The 20,769-nt window shown below is 43.4% G+C and overlaps 1 protein-coding gene across 1 annotated transcript; it reads right to left on the minus strand.

Moving 5' to 3' along the window:
* Positions 1 to 3,184: 3,184 nt before the first annotated feature.
* On the minus strand, positions 3,185 to 20,376 carry LOC148183460 (protein patched homolog 1-like). Its single transcript, XM_088061488.1, has 4 exons — positions 20,369 to 20,376; positions 19,351 to 19,450; positions 4,630 to 4,878; positions 3,185 to 3,712 (listed from the first exon to the last, which is right to left on the minus strand). Exons 1-4 carry the CDS (start codon positions 20,374 to 20,376, stop codon positions 3,185 to 3,187), a joined length of 885 nt encoding a protein of 294 aa, XP_087917614.1.
* Positions 20,377 to 20,769: the final 393 nt, after the last annotated feature.

The following is a 20,769-nucleotide window of genomic DNA, read 5'->3' on the forward strand; positions in this document are numbered from 1 at the left end:
ATGAGAAGATCTGTGAGATCACCCTCTAGAGAACTTGAATCTAACCCTGTTCACCAATGGATCTTTATACTACAGGAACGAAAAATGACACACAGACTATGCAGTGGTGAGAAACTTAGAGATACTTGAAACAGAACCTCTGCAATCCTTGGTGAGTTCCCAAGGAGCTGGATACACTGAATTAACAGCATGTCCCTGATGGGGACATAATCAATGAGTGACTATTTATGCTGATTCTAAATACACTTTTGGAGAGTGTCATGCAGCATCTGTGTGCCTACTCTATTTTCATCTGCTATGGTAAAGACAATGAGAGTTCATTTTACCTTGGCAGAAAAGAATAAGAAAAAAGAATATTTCTAGTGGAATTGCCCCACCCCCCCCCCTCCCATTCTAGTGGAATTGAAATCTGAATGCTATTGGAAGCTATTAAACTTGCAAGGGAAATTGCTTTGGTGCACTGTCCAGCTCATAACAAAGGCTCCAATGAAATGGAAAGAAATAATAAAATTACTCAAACTTGTAGTCAGATAGCGTTTAATAAAACAGGCCTGAGCTTGAAAGTTTAGGGAATGAGCTACTACTATAGGGATATCATGGATTCATTGGAAAGATACAACCCTCCCCCCCCCCCCTCCCCGCCCCCCCCCCCCCCCTCCCCCCCCCCCAACCTCTAAAGTTGTCATCAACACAGTGTTTGGCAGACAATTATACCCAGGACCTTTGTCTCTGCTAGGAACAGCTGTTGGAGAAGATGAAACAAGGAAACCTTATAAATATGATTGTTTAGGAAAAGATTCTGAAAATATGAAACCTATAATCGAAATAGAAATGAAAACTAGCTTTGAGCTATAGGATACTGAGTGTTAGTTACTTATCATAACCAAGGATACAATAGTGGGGGCCTAGCCAGTTGAAGGAGAAAATATCCCTTGTTAGATTTGAACCAATACCCCTTTCTTGGCTGACAGTGAATCCAAAGGTCGAAGCAGCAAGAGAAGAATTTGAAGAGTAGCTTTTAGAGTTTAAAATGTAACACTGTATGGTAATGTAGTAGTTCTTATAGGCTGTATGTAAATTCTATAGAATGTGTGTCATGTACTGGTTGGTTACTGGGAATTAGAATATTCACCATATAAAAAGATATAATGTATTGTAACACGAACTTCATACTCTTAACCACTCTTAACCTTGCTTAACCTCTCTTAATCTCTCTTAACTTCCCCACTTCCCCCTCTTGCCCCCCTCTCTCTCTACCTCCTCTTTCCGCTCTCTCTCCCTCTTTGAGCACGTTTACGCTGTGGCTGGCAGCGTAAACGGATCTCTTCCACCTTCTACCTAAATAATAAACTGCTTATCCCAGGAGCAGCCTGACTTGGAGAAGTCTCCCACTGTGAGCCCGTTTTACTCCTACAGACAGCCTCTTAGACGGAGATGAACGGGTTATCAAATTTACATGGAAATACAAAAACATCTACAAGAAAATTAAGCACAAGCCCACATGGCTTCAACCAATACCAGCAGGAATGCAAGTACATGATATCCAGTCTGAAGATACAGTAATGATAAAAGTCCACTCTTGCAAAGCAAAGTTGGACCATAAATGGGACAGTCCATATACTGTGCTACTAACTTCTTATTTTGTTGTAAAAGTTACAGGGAAAGACAGTTGGATTCATCATGCACATGTTAAATGAATTTCTAAATAATATAATTTAAATTAATGACTGACAGCACTGCAGAACCCCATTGGTCTTGCAGTTTGTTCAGCTTTGGTTATTTTGTTATAGTTGCATTTCATGTCATCACAGAAGATGTTCTAATAATTGTTTTAAGGTAATTGGGAATAACATTGATAGGGTTTGAGTAAGGGAAGTATAAATAAGGAAGCTGCCTCCAGACACATAAACTGATGCGACAATGCAAAGTTTTGACAATTTGAGAATAACATCCAGATGAAATACATTCATTGTGCTCAGCCTGTTTAGCCCTAATTGTATAGCCTTTATTTTGATTATTTGTGGGAGCTTGTGCTATTGATACTCTTGACATTCCTTGGATCCTTTTTTAGTAATACTTTGTATATATAGAATGGGTGGCCAAATAATAGGCCAATCTCAGAATAACATATTTTCTGGGTTTCTTCCATTGTTTGACACTTTTTATTTATAGTACAGTATCTAACTCTTATCTGGCTATTACTTCCATACAAGCAATATCAGACCAACTAAAATGGTGATTCAAAGCTGAATGCCTTTATATTTATTGTTAGTAAGTCAAGGGAGTGCTTGTGCAGCTATTAATCTTGATGTTTCTATGTTAATAACAGAGGCAAGATATTAACAAATGCTAACTGTTCATTCATTAGTCTCCCATTTACAGCCAGGCACCCCAAAAGATTGGTAGGAAACACTGTTCAGCAATTGGGGAATTAATCATTTGTTATCAAGCCTATTAGCCACCCCTATTAAAATTTTACTTCCTGTAGTTGTTATGCTCTTATTGTTCTGTTGTATTTTTCAACATGTTCAGACTTACTGAAGAAACTTAATACTTAAGAACATGCAAGGAAGGGTATAGACACACCCTTCTTGATGACCCCTTATAAAGCAGGTATGCCTATAAAAACAAGAGGGGACTGTTGTGCATCTTGCTATACTACTTATAAAGAACTTGTTAAGCATAACTTGCTTAGCATTAGTAGCTAAATTTTCTGAAACCTTAGGCTGCAAGCCCAGATACCCTGAACTTTTACCTAGTTTAGTAAAAGAAGGCCACAGAGCCAGTTCACAATGAAAGATAAGGAAGCAAGGAAGGCCACTACCCCTTCATCAGAAGCTGCAACCTCACAGATAAGAGAAGAAATGGCCTGCCTAGACACAATTAAGATAACCAATGAAGAACAAGAAGACCCCAGACCTAAATATTATTATTGGACCAAACTGTCACATGAGGGCTGGGAAACTTAGACCCTAAGGGTATAATTGCCCAGGTATTTCTTTGTTCAGGGTCCCTCTCTGAAGGCACCCAGTTTGAGCTGTTTCTAGCACTGTACCACTCAAATAAATTACCTTTCCAGATTTAAAGCTAAATCTGCTACAGGATGCCTAGGGTAGACAAACATCATTAACAACATCATTAACCAAGATAGGCAAATCTACCGTCTACAGGAGACAGATCTACCTTATTCTGAGTTGTTGTCAGGTATACTTTCTTCACATTCAAGATCTTGCAGTTCTATAACTTGCACTTTAGAATTTCTTCTTTCATACCACACATCAAAAGGCACATGAGGGTCCTCAAATGGCCCAGGGTCAGATTCATAGTATCCCTTGTAGGGTGGAAAGCTCCCTCCCCAGGAGTTGTGGTTGTGGATGATAGAATGGACAGCAACAGTCACTGAAGCTGAGGCAGTCACAGTAGCAATAGGCTGACAATAGACTGGTTCTGAGCCACTCATGGCATCAAACACTGGTCTTTTTATGTTATAAGAAAAAGCCTTGTGACCCAAGCAATCCCTATTGTTAGGTACTGTATGCTGTTCAGCAGAAATTTCAAAACTGTCACTGCAATGGCAGTAAGGAGGTGACTTCAGCCCTTCCCTTGTTTCCCATTTTGGTTGTCTGCCCTGATGCTGTGAATGCTGAATGCCAGCCTCTGGATTCAACTGAATCCTGGGACTTGACTGATACCTTGTCTCTGGCTGAACCACCTGAAAGGGAGACACATAGTTATGCCTCTGACAAAACAAGGCAAACATATGCTACTCTTCCAACATACTGCTTCATCTTTTCAAAGGGATGGATAGCAATCACTTGATCTTAACTCTTTCAATAAGCAGAACTGCAGGCATTCATAAAAGACTCCACGCAGCATACATACACACTAAGTTACTGGGGTACTTTGTACAGACAGTAGGCATCTGTTTCTGGATTTCTTTAAAAAGCATGAAGCACAGGGGCCACCTCAATCAATAAACTGTGTCCGACTTCAAATGTGACTGTGCTTGTACCTACTTTTAGGCCTCTGATGAACAAAAAGAGATTGACACTGCAATTCAACATGCAACATCATGGGGAGCAGGAAATGGAACTTTTTGCACTTTCTTTTGAAATCACAGTTATGTCAACTCATTAGCAAGATGGAACAGATACAAGATTTGACATAACCCTGAAACTGTTTTTTTTTTCCTGGGCTCTATAAGTCTTTCTCCCCAAGTGAGCTGTCCAGAGAAGAGGTATATGAGATGGTGACACACATGGGACTGTGTGGAAGAGGTTTGGATATTTTAAACTTCTTCCCACTTTCTGTCCTGGAGGTCACCCACAGCAGTCATTGAATAAACTAAAATTTCTCTTTTGTGTCTGGTGCTAATATGATACAACAGCAATTACATATGCTGAAGACCTCAGCTTTGGTGCCACAATTTTACCCCCAGCTTGATTCTAAAGGAAAGCCTTCACATCCTGTCTACAAGTGCTCCATAATTTGGCACAGTCACAAAGCATAATCAGCCAGCAACATGAAAGAAATATTATAGCTGTCCCTCAAAAATAGATTTCAATTCAAAAACCCCAAACAAACAAAATTATTCTTGCCCTCCCTCCAGTCAATATGTGAGCTACTTACAGTGGATCTTGCAAAGACAGGATTCTCAGTGGCTTCTATTATTACTTGATGGACTGGTGCCAGAGAGCCGTGAATAGCCTCATACTCATGGAGCTCTTTACTGATGCCTGCATTTTGAGAGCTGTGCTCAGAATCAGAGGAATCCGACCCATTATTTGTGTGCCCAAGTGGTAGTGCAAACCTCATAATGCTGGGAGGTGGCTCAGAAGATGGAGTAGATAATTTGTTTTGTCTACTGGCTGGAGAAACCTGATAATGACAGTGATAATTATAATTACAAGTATTCAGTATCATTCAATTAGCATTACCCTTATTATTATTAGCACTTAATAGAAAAATTCTTTGGCCAAATACACCTTTTCATGCCATGAGAACATGAGCACTAGTTTTCTGATCAACACCTGTATTACAACAAAAAAAAATGCATGAAAGAAAAAGAACCATGATCTCCGTCTCAGGAGATGTATGCAAATAGGATTATACATATTTATCTATGTATCATTGTCTCAGCAAGTGCATATCTGTACATAAACATGCACACTTACACTTATAAATATAGAAAGAATTCCTGGACTTTCCTTCCTCTTCAGCATACATTAATCACAGAATCATTGAATGGTTTGTGTTTGAAGGGACCATTAAGATCATCTAGTTCAAACCTCCTTGCCATGCGCAGGGACACCTTCCACTAGAGCAGGTTGCTTAGGCCCCCATCCAACCTGGCCTTGAACACTTCCAGGGGTGGTGTAGCCACAGCTTCTCTGGGCAACCTGTGCCAGTGCCTCACCACCCTCACAATAGTGACTTTATTCCTAACATTTAATCTAAACCTACCCTCCTTCATCTTAAGGCCATTCCCCCATGTCCTATCACTACATGCCCTTGAAAATAGTCCCTCTCCATCTCACTTGTAGGCCCCTTTAGGTACTAGAAGGGTCCTCTAAGATCCCCTCTAGAGCCTTCTCTTCTCCAGGCTAAATAGCTCCAGCTTTCTCAGCTTGTCTTCATAGGAGAGGTACTCCAGCCTTCTGACCATCTTTGTGGCCCTAAGACACATGATTTCATAAATAATCTCAAATTTGTATGTATAATATGGTTCAGTGTCTAGATGCAAAGAGAAATGGATACAAATACTTGCAATATATACACATATATATGTATATATTGTTTGAATAAGGGACAGGCCATGTATATACCTAGGAATATAAAAGATTATGCACTTTTGTCAAAACTGTTTTATTTAAAAACTCTTATTTTACTTGACCACAGCAACCCTGATACAACTGAGTTCAAAATCTCTGTTGACAAGAGGAAAAGTGCCAGCAAAACTTCAACCCTGGACATGAGGAGAGCAGACTTCAGGCTGCTCAGGGAATTGGTAAGGTCTCCTGGGAAAATGCCTTTTCATGTGCTGAGGTCCATCATTGCTGGTCACTTTTTAAGTTCCACATCCAAAAGGCACAGGAGCAGCCAATTCCTAAATGTCAGAAGTCACACAGGCTAGGCAGAAGGCCAGCTTGGCTGAACAGGGATCGTCTCTTGGAAATAATGCAAAAAAGGAAGGTGTATGGCCGGTGGAAGCAAGGTCAGTTGACATGGGAGGAATACAGGGATGCTGCTGCCACTGCAGGGAGAAAATTCATGCAGTCAAAACTCAGTTGGAGTTGGAGGTGCCAGTAATGTAGGGGATAATAGAAAGAGTTTTTTAAAATACATTAATAGCAAAAGGCGGTGCAGAAATGATATTGGTCCATTCCAGGATGAGGATGGCTGCCTCACAAACAGGGACATGGACAATGCAGAGAAGTTTAATGCTTTCTTTGCCTTTCTCTTCAACATGGATGATGGACTAAAGGGGGTCCCAGTGCCCTGAGCTGGAAGGCCCTAGCTGTGAGAATGATAAACTCCCAATTGACCCTGAACTTGTGCAGGATCTGCTGCTCCAGCTCAATACCTATACATCTCTAGGGCCTGAAGGGATTCATCTGAGAAGACTTAAAAGAGCTGGTTGATGTCATCATGAGGCCTCTCTCAATGATTTTTGAACAATCTTAGGAATTTGGAGAGTTCCTGGTTGTCTGGAAGCTGGCAAACATTGTCCTGATTGTCACAAAGGGCAAAAAGTATGACTCCAGAAACTTCAGGCCTGTCAGTCTCACTTCAGTGCCTGGTAAAGTTATGGAGAAGATTATTCTGGGAGGCATTGAAAAATACCTAGAGGACAATGCAGTCACTGTTTACAGCCAGCACAGCTTCATGAGGAGAAAGTCCTGATTGTCAAACCTGGTTGACCTTTTATGACAAGGTAACCCACTTGGTTGATCAAGGGAAGCCAGGTGATGTCATCTTCTTGTATTTCACTAAAGCTTTCAAAACTGTCTCTCCTAGGATCCTTTTGGACAAAATGTTCAGCACACAGCTGGATAAACATGTCATGCAATGGTGTCCTGGTTAACTGTTACCGCTGACGATGAATAGATCACGCGGACACAGGTCGAGGTGTGGTGGAAAGAAGAGGAAAGTTTATTTTTCCCCCCAGGATTTATAGGCTCCTGACCACGGCCAGGAATTGGATGGTCAGGATAACACTTTCTCACTGCACTGGCCATGAGAGATGCCCATCACAAGACGTGTAACAGAAAGAATGTACACATATCTATGTTTACAGCTACTGTCCTGGGAAAGTCTTTAGAAAACTATGTTAGCAAGCTCAGAAGCTGAGTTTTCAGGGCGACAGTTAACCAAAAATATGATTGTATTCCATATCTATCTATGCCCAAAAAAGGTTGCTGTCTCTTTAAGACCGCAGCCAGAAACGGGGCTGGACAGCATGCCATAGTTCCTCTTAAAAGTTGGAGCACTACAGCCAACCTCTTCCTGGCCTTGTGGTCTTTGAATCGGGCAGAGTATCTCTCTTGTTTTTTCCCATAGAGCTGAGGAAGTGCAGGCAGAGGCTTCCGTTTTGGTTTTTCTTTGGGTTTTTCTCCCCTTTTTGGAGAAGGTGCATTCTGCGGTGGTGGACTGCCTTGGGGCAAATTCCAGGACCGACTGCCTGCAGTTGCAGCACCAAACCGGGAAAGATTGGAGTGTCCCCACTCCATGTGGTCCCCAGCCTGCCAGCAATGCCTAGCCGAAGCGAGAAGGCACCAAGTGGCCCCAGCCTGCTGCTTCTGCCAAGGAAAAGGCAAACTCCTGCCATGAGTTCTACCCTTGACTGAGTGCCAGCCACCTTTCTCAACAGAGCTGCTGTCACCAGAGAGATAAGAGGGGGAGAAGACCCTGAGGGTCCTTTCCCTTTGTCTCTTGAACAATAGAGGCATCCATAGGGGCCACCATCTTGGAAGGGAGGAATATTCTGCCATTTTAAGTTTCTCTTTGTTTCCATGGAGTTTGTGATGATAGGAAAGATATGTGCTAAAGTCTTCACAAACAATTCCATGTGTGAGGGTATGGGTGTTAATATCTTTGAAATGGGTCTTAATGTGTTTACTAACTTCAAGCCACAGGTTTATTACAGAACCCAGACAGTTTGACTGCTGAAATAGTCAAATGGGTCCGCACAAGCCTGAATTTCTGAGCATTTGGGAAAATAACATGTTTAAGTATTTTGTAGGTGGTTCGGGAAGGCTGTACCTTCCTAGTACCTCAGCCAATGGGGAAAGGAAGAGGGCAACATGTGGCCGGGAGTTTAAAAGGAGGCTGTGCCCTCCAAAACCTCAAGAGAGAAAACCTCATGGGCATATGCCCCAGTGGACTCTCTCCCTTTATTTGAATAAAGTTGCAGGACTCTGTCTTCTTTATGGACACTGGCTTTTCATAGCATGATTTTTCCACACAGTGAGATTTAGTAATTTTGTACCTAGTAATTTTTTACTGTTATTTTTTGCCTGTTGCTGCTTCGCTTGTTAGTAAACTTATTTTTTTCACTTATATTTACTCATATTTTGTTTCTCCTTATTGGTGAAAAGGGATTGGTTAAAACAAAGAGGGAGCGCTCATTTAGAGTGTTCCCCTTAGACTATGTTAAACCAAGACAGATGGGTGAGGAACTGGTTCACGAGTCAGGCACAAAGGGTTCTAATGAATGGGGTGACATCAGACTGGCAAGTGGTCACTAGTGAGGTTCTGCAGGAGTCCATCTTTGGCTCTGTGCTCTTCAACATCTTCATAAGTGGATCGGACACAGGACTTGAAGGGATACCAAGCACATTTGCAGATGATAGAAAATTGGGAGGAGCTGTTGACTAGCTGAAATGCAGAGAGACCTTGATAAATTAGAGGGCTGGGCAATCACCAACCATATGAAGTTCAACAAGGGCAAGTGCCAGATTCTGCACCTGGGACAGGTCAACCCTAGATGTATGGACAGACTGGGGAACAAGATGCTGGAAAGCAGTGCCATGGAAAGGGACCTGGGGGTCCTGGTTGATGGCAAGTTGAATGAGTCAGCAGTGCCCTGGCAGCCAGGAAGGCCAAACATATCTTGGGGTGCATCAAGCAAAGCATTGCCAGCCATTCAAGGGATGTGATTGTCCGACTCTGCTCTGTGCTGGTGTGGCCTCACCTCAAGTACTGGGTGACATTAAACTATTAGGGAGTGTCCAAAGGAGGGAAGTGAAGATGGTGAAGGGCCTTGAGGGAAAACCATATGAGGACCTGCTAAGGTAATTTGGCTTGTTCAGCCTGGAGAAGAGACTGAGTGAAGACCTCATCACAGTCTACAGCTTCCTTGTGAGGGGAAGAGGAGGGGCAGGCACTAATCTCTTCTCTGTGGTGACGAGTTACAGGACCTGAGGGAATGGCCTGAAGTTCTGTCAGGGGAGGTTAAGGTTGGATATTCAGAAAAAGTTCTTTATCTAGAGTGTGTTTGGGCACTGAAACAGGCTCCCCAACGAAGTGATCACAGCACCAAGCCTGACAGTTCAAGAAGTGTTTGGACAACACTATCAGGCACATGGTGTGACTCTTAGGGATGGTGCTGTGCAGGGCCATGAGTTAAACTCAATGATCCTGGTGGGTCCCTTCCAACTCAGCAAATTCTGTGATTCTGTGAATACTGTATTTGGTGTATGTGGCAAGGTTTTTGTAGCAGGACAGGATGTTTTCAGGGGTGGTCTCTGTGGGAAGAGGTGCCATGTGTTGAACAGAGCCAATTTCAGCTGGCTCCACAACAGCCCCACTGCAGGTCACAGCCAAGCCAATCAATGAACCTGGTGGTGCCTCTGTGAAAACATATCCAAGAAAGTACAGAACTCATCAGACACAGAGGAAAACTTTGTGGTTTAGGAATGGTACTAAGGTCAGAGAAGGAAGAGAAGTTGCTTCATGGTACTGGAGAAGATATTCATTGCAGCCTATGGAAGACCACTGCTGGAGCAGTTATTTTTTTCCTGAAGGACTGCAGCCTGTGGGAGAACTCACACTGGAGCAGGGCAAAAGTGTGAGAGGGAAGAAGGAGCAGAGAGAAACCACTATATACTAAAAGTAATTTCCATCCCCTGTCTTCCTCTGCTGCTTGAGTGGGCATAGGGGAAACTAGAATGAAGGAGCAAAGTTGGGCATGGGAAAGGGGGAGGAAAGGCATAGTTTCAGTGTTTTTGTTTCTCAGTACCTGAATCTCTTTTAATTGGCAATAAATTAAATTATTTTCCCCAAGTTGAGTCTGTTTTTGCCAAAGCACCAATTGGTAAGCAATCTCCCTGTCTTTATATCAGTCTATGAGCTGTTTTATCCCTTGTCCCACTGAGGAGGGGGAGTGAATGAGCAGCTGAGTGGGAATTTGGCTGTTAGCCTAACCCACCACAAATACTAAGACCCAAAATAAATACATCCTAAATATTACTAGCACTGTATATATACCTTGTGTTTTATTTTTATACACGCACACACACAGACACACACACACATATAAAAACATGCAGCATAGCATTACTGATGCTAATAATACATGATAAATATATCTATACATAGCACAACTGTGTTAACTGATCTGAAGGTAATGAATAACCAAATACAAATTTGATAGCTATGAATCCCTTTTTGCTGAACTTGGGCTTTATACTATAAAGTCTTCAACAAACAGGTTGAGCCTTCAACCCACTAAAATTTCTGCTTGAGCCAAGAGGGTACCACAGAGAGGCATAGGGTGGTGAGAGGCACCTTTTGGCAAACTTCTGGTCATGATTATCAGGATGCGCTCTATAGACCACCACTGGTGTAATGTTGGTCCACACAAGGCTTCTTGGTGGTCTAGTGAGTTGAATATTTTGAGGGAAGCAACAGAGGCAGTGGGTGGAAAAAGAGAAGATTTGGTGTCCTGAGGTGACTTTATGATGCTTATATCCCCAATCGCCTTGTTTATGTTGCATATTAAGTTTTGCAACTTTAGGACTGGCTCTGAGAGCGAAGCAGGGGAAAGAAGAAGTACACAGTTTGTTTTCAGAAAGAGCACTCACTCCGCTGCATACTGCTCCTGGACTGTGCTGTCTGCAGCATGGACAAACAGTGGGACAGGGCTCTCATTTGCTTTTAGTTAGTTTTAGCTAGCTGAGGCAGAGAAGTTCCCCGGACTGGGTTTTTTTTCTTTTTCTTGGATCTGTCCAAACCTGCTCTGGACTGAAAACCCAGATAAACCCTGGGAGTTCACGCCTGTGGCCCACCAGGGCCTGGGCTTTGACACTTTCCAGCACCAGAGGGACTGATAAGAACCTGAGAGAGCTGAGCAACACCACATGAAAATAACTTTTTCTGGATTTGCCATCTAATGAAAAACAGGGTGGTGGTGGTGGTGGGGGGGTATTCAATTTCTGTTAAATAAACAGGTTTTTTTCCACTTTTCTCTAAGGAAATCTTTTTTCCCAAACCAGTTGGGGGAGGGGCCACTTCAATTTCTTTATTGGAGGGACCCCATTCAGAGGTTCTCTCCCAAATTTACCCTAAACCAGGACAAATACAGTTATTGGCACACAACGCGTGGCTCGAGAAAGTGGAAGAAACCTGTACTGATTACTGATTGCATTTTGGTTGTACTTACTCTGTATTGGGATAAAGCAGTCAGTAGCCACATTGTTTGAATGCATAATGTCTCTCGGGGTGGAGGCCTTCATGTGGTTCTTGTCCCTAGACTTTTTTGAGGTTTTAATACCTTTCTGGTCCCTAGGTTTATTTTCTATTCCAGAGATAGCTCCAGTATTGTCCATAACACATAGCTTTTACAGTAGAGGGGCACAGATTAGATTAGCTATTGCGCTGGGCTCAGTGATAATGATTTATAGGAAGTTCATAAAGGTACTGAAGTTTCTGCCAGGTATGTTTGGCTTATGGTTTCTTCATCCTACCTTGCCTCCCAGTCCCAGTAGCATGTTTTGGGGGTTTATTAGTAATTGCACACAGTTTATTAGAAGAGGAGCTGGGGATCATGTTTTTCAGCCTTTCCTTTCTTTCTTCTCTTGAATCTGCTATGTCCCTTTTTGAGAATATTCCGTTTCCCCTGAGTGTTAAGGATATCACTTTCCTGGTATTTCATCTGGTAAGCTTCCTATATACAGTCTGCAACTTCTCTAGAGTGAGGGCTGAGATATCAAGAGGAGCTGATGAGACCCCTGACCCAGGAGTAGGCCCAGGTGTTGAAAATCCAGAGTGGTGTGGAGAATGGGAGAGAATAGGCTGGACCCTGAAGGAATTTTCTGATCCCCCAGCCTGGGAATTCTCACATGAACAAATTCAGAACCCAGACGAAGTGGGGAAATATCTGGAAGAGAATTGCCATGATCATTCTAAGGAGAAAAAGATCATTGCAATAAGCCGAGCCCTGGCGTATGCTTATCGCACGCTGCTAGATACTGTAGGGCAGGGAGATAAATCAGCAGCTACTCCAGTCACTCAGGCTGCAGCCAAGCCAGCAGCTAAATCAGACAGTGAGCCTAAACCAAAGGTTGTTGCTACCACCACGAAAGGCATGAAACAAAAAGCCAAAACTGATCAACTAATGGATGATGATAATGGTGATGTAGGGGAAGGACCCTCAAGGCCAGCAACTGACACAAAATCAGAGGGTGCTAGTGAGTCCTTTTCCCTGAAGGACCTTAGTGGCTTAAGAAAGGATTACACTCAACGACCTGATGAATCTATAATTAATTGGTTAGTCTGTCTGTGGGACACTGCAGGTGAGGCTACAGTTCTGGACAGCACTGAAGTGAGGCATCTGGGATCCCTGTCACATGATCCGGTTATCGACCAAGGAATGATAAGGAGGCTGACCATTATAGTCTCTGGGAATGGGTCCTGGGAAGTGTGGCAGAAAGGTATCTGTGTGCAGACAAATTCTATATGCAGCAAACCCAGTGGAAGACCATAGAACAAGGGATTCAATGCTTGAGAGAAATGGCAGTGGCAGAGATTGTCTTCTCAGATGACCTAAACACTCAGAATCCAGACTTGACACCATGTACATCCGTGATGTGGTGAAAACTTGTGTGACTTGGACCACAAGAATATGCTTCTGCTTTAGCAATAATGAAGCGGGATGACAGGGAGGAGACCGTGCTTGATATAGTGAAGCTCTGAGCATATGCAGATGCCGTGCGTGGCCCCACACATGCAAGAATCACAGCTGTGGAAACACATCTGCAGAAATTAGAAGACAAATGGAGGAGAATCACAAGAAACTCAGGGAGGAGATGAAAGAGGGCTTTCTCCAAATTTCAGCAATACAGATCAGAAGTTCTGGTACCAAACGCAGAAGTTCTCCAGATAGGGAAAGAAAGTACACTCCATGAGCTGAGCTGTGATTCCTCCTGCGTGACTGTGGAGAAGACATGAGGACATGGGATGGAAAATCTACTGCTGCTCTTGCAAAACAGGTGCGTGAATTAGAAGACAGCAAGACTCAGAGAGGAAGTTTCACCAAAAAGAAAGCCGCTACAGTAGCCCATAGCCAAACTGCCAGGTATGATGATGATGACACCACATCCAATCCCCCTTATGAAACCTCCAAGACAGATGTGCAGGGAAAGAAGGATAACCAGGATTAGAGGGGCCCTGCCTCTAGCCAGGTAGAGGCTAGGGAAACCCGTGTCTTTCGGACTGTGTGGATTCATTGGCCTGGCACATCAGAACCACAAAAATATGAGGCCTTGGTTGACACTGGTGCACAGTGCACATTAATCCCATCAAGATATGTAGGGGCAGAATCTGTTTCTATTGCTGGTGTGACACATGGATCACAGGATTTTATTTTGGTGGAAGCTGATGTGAGTCTGACTGGAAAAGAGTGGAAGAAGTCACCCTGTTGTGACAGGCCCAGAGGCCCCATGCATTTTGGGCATAGACTTCCTCTGAAGTGGGTATTTCAAAGACCCAAAAGGACTCAGGTGGGCATTTGGGATAGCAGCTGTGGAGGCAGAATGCATCAAGCAATTGAACACCTTGCCTGGACTATCAGAGAACCCATCTGTAGTAAGACATCTGAAGGGGGAAGAGCAATGAGTACCAATTGGCACATCAACAGTGCACTGCCGGCAGTAGAAAACAACTCGAGATGCTGTGAATCCCATGCACAAGATCCGAGAGCTGGAGAGCCAAGGGGTGGTCAGCAAAACCCACTCACCCTTCAACAGCCCCATCTGGCCTGTGAGTAAATCTGAAGGAGAATGGAGATTGACTGTGGACTATTGTACATTAAATGAACGGATTCCAATGCTGAGTGTTGCCGTGCCGGACATGCTGGAACTCTAGTATGAGCTGGAGTCCAAGACAGCAAAGTGATATGCCACTATTGACATTGCCAATGCATTTTCTCCATTCCTTTGGCAGCAGAATGCAGGCCTCAGTTTGCCTTCACGTGGAGGGGCATGCAATACACCTGGAACCGACTGCCCCAGGGGTGGAAGCACAGTTCCACCATCTGTCATGGACTGATTCAGGCTGCACTAGAAAAGGGTGAGGCTCCAGAATATCTGCAGTACATTGATGACATCAATGTGTGGGGGAATATGGATGAAGAGGTATTTGAGAAAGGAGAGAAAATGATCCAGATTCTCCAGAAAGCCAGTTTTGCCATCAAGAAGAGCAAAGTTAAGGGACCTGCTCGAGAGATCCAGTTCCTGGGAGTAAAATGGTGTCCTGGGGTGACTTTATGATACTGGTAGTCCCAATTGCCTGGTTTATGTTATATATTAAGTTCTGCACCTTTAAGACTGGCTCTGAGAGTGAAGGGGGGGAGAAGAGAATGTTTATGGGTGCCGCAGTTTGTAGGTTGAAAGAACTCAACATCACCTCGCCTCATCATCAGCCCACCGCATCCTGGCCTCCTGGAATGTGGTGTCTGCAGCACAAGACAGACTGCAGGGACAGAGCTTCTCTCTGGCTTTTAGTTAGTTTTTAGATAGCTGGAGGCAGAGTGAGGTTTTCCCTGGACCTTTGTTTTAAACAAAATAACAAAAAGGGGCGGGGGGTGTGCGGGGGGGGGGGGGCCCCATTTTTTCTTGGATCTGTGCCAAACCCTGCTTCTGTGACTGGAAAAAACCACCCAGGACAAAACCCTGGGGGTAGCTCACACCTGGTGGCCCACCAGGGACTCGGGCTCTCGGCAATTTCCAGGCGCCAGAAGGGACTGCGATAAAGAGCCTGAGAGGGCCGAGCCTAACCAGCCATGATGGAAAAGATGACTTCCCTTCCTTCCTGGACATTTGCCAATCCCAATCGAAACAGTTAGATGGTTTTTAATTGTTTATAATATTGATTCCAACTATTTCCTGCTTAAAATAAACAGTTTTTTTTTTTTTTCTTTCTCTTTTCCACTTTCTCTCCAAAGAAATCTCTCTTTTTTTTCCTGACAACCTCAGTTTTTTTAGGGGGAGGGAAAGTCGTTTTGGATTTTGCTTTCCTGGGGTGGACAACCCCATTTGAGAGGTTGCTCCTCCCCAACATTTGCCCTAAACTCAAGACAAAAATGGCAAGGTGGATGGACATCTAGATTCCCCACTCGATGTCATCCGAACAAGATCGCATAATCAATGTCTCCACCAGGTCCGCGCGAAAGAAGGAAACACACAAGCTTTTGTCTTTAGTGCCCATAAGAGTTTTTTGGAGACAAATGCAATTATTCACTGAAATACAAGCCAGATCATGAGACTCCCTCTCCTACCTGATTCACCCACAAACAAGATCCACTTTCCCATGTGGGAGCCCTGAAACAGCAACAAGCCTTTGCCCAAATCAAGCAGGAGATCACTTCATGCAGTGTCAACCCACGGCCCAGTCAGGACAGGACCAATGAAAGTGGCCCGAAGTGAAGAACTTGCTCTAGCTCCCTGCATGCCAAGGAGGCCATGGTCTGTTCCTGGAGCCTTTTGGCAGAAAAGTGTACCTGGTGAGACTCGAGGCTGGACCACTGGGATTCTGTGAGGTCAAAGCTACAGGGGTCCTGGGAGTCCAACTACACTCCCACAGACCAAAGGAAATTTTAGCAGCCTTATGATGGAGTTCAAAGCCACCCCACCTCCAGAGATGGTGATTGGCACAGAAACAACAACTCTGCTGCCTGGACCACCCCTGCAACACGAGGTGCTGCGTGGTGGATATGTTTAAAGCAAAGGTTCCCTCTATCCACCCATGGCCACCAATGGACCACCATGAAGCAATGTAGATCTGGTCCTTATCACACGAGTTTGCAAGGCCCGAATTTGAAACTGAATCTTGCGCCTGTGTGGATTCTTTTGGAGATAACATTACAACCACAACTATCCCAGGAACAGGTTGCAAAATTTGGTCTCACTGATGAAGGAGGAACAGAGCACAAGTTGACACGTGATGAAGAAGATCCACTGAACAACCAAACTGCCAGGCAGAAAGAAAAACAGGTTATGGCTTCTTTTCACTGATGGCTCCTGTCACATCGTAGGAAAACTGAAACCCATAAAAGTGGAAAGCAGCCGTATGGTAGCCACCACAATGTGACAGGTTTGCAGAAGCTTACTGAGAACGAGAAGTTGGATCCAAGGACAAACTTTGCTGAACTCAAAAAAGCTGTTCAATTTGGCCCTGGAACATTGCTGAAGAGAGAGAAGTTGACCAAAAGCTCTACCTCTAAACTGATTCATGGATGGTAGCCCAATCGGTCCTTGTGGTGGATGTGCTTGGAGAAATGGAAAAAGCAACCGTAATTACGGTCAGCGCAGGTAGGAAAACCAATTTGTGTGGCTGCTGATGAGTAGGGGGAACGTGACAGGGGGACGGAGGGGTCGCTGGGGCGGGCGCGGGAGGGGGGTGGGGGGGGTGGAACTGGTGTTGTGGAGAGAGAGACAGGCTGGAGTCTTATGTAGTTCTCATGGTCGCAGACATCGCATACCCAAGTCGTAGCACGAAACTGAGCTCTAGTCAAAGTCGACGTTGCACGTTAGATGCCCATGGTCCCTCTGCAAGAGTAGATATGCTAATGCGGCTTAAAAGCACCAAAATAATAAGCAAGATAGAGTCAGGCTGAAAAGATAGAAGTGTCAAAGATAGATCTTAGATTGTCTAAGACAAGGGAGAGTTGTTTCCCTAGCTCAATGGGCTTCATGATTGCCCTCAGGTCCATCAGCAAGTAGAGATGCCACTTATAAGTGGGCATGAGGACCGGGAGGGAGTGGGAATTACTAAACCATGGACAGTAGTTTCTCACAGGTTTATCCGATGTACTGTTGAGATGTTGTCACACACGACGATCAAGCTAGGCCGAGCTGTTGAAACCCCCTCCATGATTGGTCATAGGTGGGTGGAGGTCCAAATATAAATTTATGTGGGAGGCCTAGGCAAGATTGACTACATCACCCTCTCCCCAAAACCCGCCATAGGCAAGCGCTACGTGCTCAAACAATGGTAGAAATAACCACTATGGGATGAATTGGAGGAAACTTACCCTGTGCCTCACAGCCAACTGCCTGACAACACCATCCTGGGACTTGAAAAGCCTGATCCTTTGGAGACATTAGTACTCCCTGAGAGCGGATTGAGTCCCCCCCGCCCCCCTGACAATCGGAGACTCATCTTCAAGAATAGCTTTAATCAACACTTGTGCGGGCTAGAGGGAAACATGGCCATTGAAGTGGGTGTACCATATCCCCCTACCATGCACACTGCTGCTTCGGACAAGTGAAGATGGTTAACAATGGACTCTATTAAACAGGCCACCTTGAAAGCATTGGGTGGGGTGGAATTCTTTCAACAAAATTATGGAGCAGCATACTAGCAAAAAGCCACCTGCGATTAGTTTAACACAACTCGAGTTTCCCACCAACATGAGCAGGCCTGACCCAATCCTGAACCTCAGCATACGACTAGATGGATGACAAAGAGATCCCAGTGCGCGTACATGTCAGGGGTTTGCCAAGGGAAGACAAGTTTTGGAATCAATTCCTGCTTATGAGTACAGAACAAAAACCCATTTGTGGGGTTTGTAGCTTTTTGTTCAGGACTGCCGCGCAAGCGGGTGGGGTATTTCAGGCAGACCGTAGGTTGCTAAGGGCATGGTGGAATAAATGACAGAAAACATGATGGAACAACACAATGTGTACCTCAGGGAGATCAGATGGTTGGGTGAGAACCATGAGTAAATATCACTGCTGTATATCACTGCCCTTGTCTGCATATATGTATATATATGTGTATGTATATAATGTATGTGCTTGTAGAGTTAGAATATATATTAGTTTTGGTAATAAGTTGACAATATGGGGATAAGGGGTGGAATGTCCTGGGGTGACTTTTTGATGCTTGTATCCCCAATTACCTTGTTTATGTTACATATTAAGTTCTGCACCTTTAAGACTGACTCTGAGAGAGAAGCGGGGGAAAGATGAAGCGTGCAGTTTCTGTTGCTAAAGAGCACTCACTCCCCCATATCCTGCTCCTGGACTCTGTTTTCTGTAGCACAAACAGGGGGACAGAGCTCTCCATTGCTTTTAGTTAGTTTTAGCTAGCTGAGGCAGAGAAGTTCCCTGGACTGTTTTTTTTCCTTTTTTCTTGGATCTGTTCAAACCTGCTCTGGACTGAAAACCCAGGCAATCCCCAGGAGCTCACGCCTGTGGCCCACTGGGGCCTGGGCCTTGACACTTTCCAGTGCTGGAGGGACTGATAAGAACTTGAGTGAGCTGAGCAACATCACATGAAAAGGACTTTTCCTGGATTTGCCATTCAATTGAACAGCGAGAGGTTTTATTGTTTAATATTATTCTATTTCTGTTAAATAAACAGGTATTTTTCCACTTTTCTCCAAGGAAATCTTTTCCCAAAACAGTTGGGGGAGGAACCGCTTGAATTTCTTTTTGGAGGGACTTCATTCGGAGGTTCTCTCCCAAATTTGCCCTAAACTAGGACACATGGGTACAAAATTAGCTGTCCTTTTCAAAGTCTTGGTGAAAAGCATTGTTTTATATAGGCGTATAACATATGGTTTATAAAAGCTTACCTAATATCTACATTTGTATTTAGCATGTTGATTTCAGCCTCTAAACAAACACTCATTAAAAATACTTAAAATGCATAAAAAGGTAGAAGAATACCAAATAAATAACAAATGTAACATTTAACAAATATTTAAAATAAAACTAGACCAAGAAACTTATAGTAAAAATTTTTAAATCCAAGAGGATTTTTAAAATAAGGAGTTTCTAAAGAAGTGGGTCGGTTGCAGGGGGAGAGATAATATCATTATTTCTGTTCACCATTGCTTTTACTAACCTCAGGGTATGGTCCAAAGAGTGAAAGCAGAACAGGAAGCAGCACCAATCCATTCAGAACTCCCAAAATGGTTAAGATTGTCAAAACAGCAAAAAAATACCTGAAATAGGGTTTAAGAGGGTGGGGAGGGGGAAGAGAAGAGGCACAAACATTGTAAGAATGGAGAGATAGCATACTACTGCAAAATATATAAAAATACAAATACTAAATTAAATCTCAAATATTATTAATATTGCACGAAATAATTATATCACTTTATATATAAGTTTTTTTCCTCTGTTTTTTTACATTTTGGATTAGAGAATGTACATCACACAACTCAAAGTATTATTTGATAAAACAAAGACAACTGTCTTTCCCTGTAACTTTTACAACAAAATAAGAAGTTAGTAGCACAGTATATGGACTGTCCCATTTATGGTCCCAAACGTTTGCTATTTGTCAAGAGTTGGACTGTTTATCATTGAAAACTGTATGCTTTCAGACTGGGGATATCATGTACCCTTGCATTCCTGCTGGTATTGGTTGAAGCCATGTGGGCTTGTGCTTAATTTTCTTGTAGATGTTTTTGTATTTCCATGTAAATTTGATAACCCGTTCATGTCTCCCGTCTAAGAGGTGGCTGTTCTGCTAAGGGAGTAAAACGGGCTACACTGAGTGGCGAGACTTCTCCAAGTCAGGCTTGCTTCCTGGGGACTAAGCAGTTTTATTATTTAGGTAGAAAGGTGGAAGAGATCCGTTTACGGCTGCCAGCCACAGCGCGTAAACTCGCATGCTTCAAAGAGAGGGGAGAGAGAGCGGAAAGAGGAGGTATGAGAGAAGAGGGGGGCAAGAGGGTGGAAGTGGGGTAAGTTAAGAGAGATTACAAAAAAAAAAAAAAAAAAAAAAAAAATAGATAGAGAGGTTTAAGTCAAGGTTAAGAGTGGGTTGAAAGAGTATGAAAGGTTTCGTTGATTACAATACATTTGTTATCCTTTTTATAAGGATGGAATTATTCGTAATTCCCAGTGTAACCAACCAGTACATGACAGCACATTTTCTAATAGAATTTACATAACAGCCTTAATAAGAACTACTACCATTACCATAAACAGTGTTACATTTTTAAAACTCTAGAAAGTCTACTCTTTCAAATTTCTGTTCTCTTCGCTGATTTGTTATTTTTCTTCGACCTTTGGATTCACTGGTCAAGCAGAAAGGGTTATTGTTCAATTCAACCGGGGAAAAAAATTTTCTCCTTCAAACTGGCGTAGGGCTATTGTTCCTTGGTTATATAGTAACTAACACTCAGTATCCTATAGCTCAAAGCTAGTTTTCATTTCTATTTCGATTATAGGTTTCATATTTTCAGAATCTTTTCCTAAACAATCATATTTATAAGGTTTCCTTGTTTCATCTTCTCCAACAGCTGTTCCTAGC

The sequence above is a fragment of the Pseudopodoces humilis genome, chromosome 12 (assembly GCF_049639895.1).
Source record: "Pseudopodoces humilis isolate 2021_Gansu_Grassland_sample_001 chromosome 12, ASM4963989v1, whole genome shotgun sequence".
NCBI classification, from domain to species: Eukaryota; Metazoa; Chordata; class Aves; order Passeriformes; family Paridae; genus Pseudopodoces; species Pseudopodoces humilis.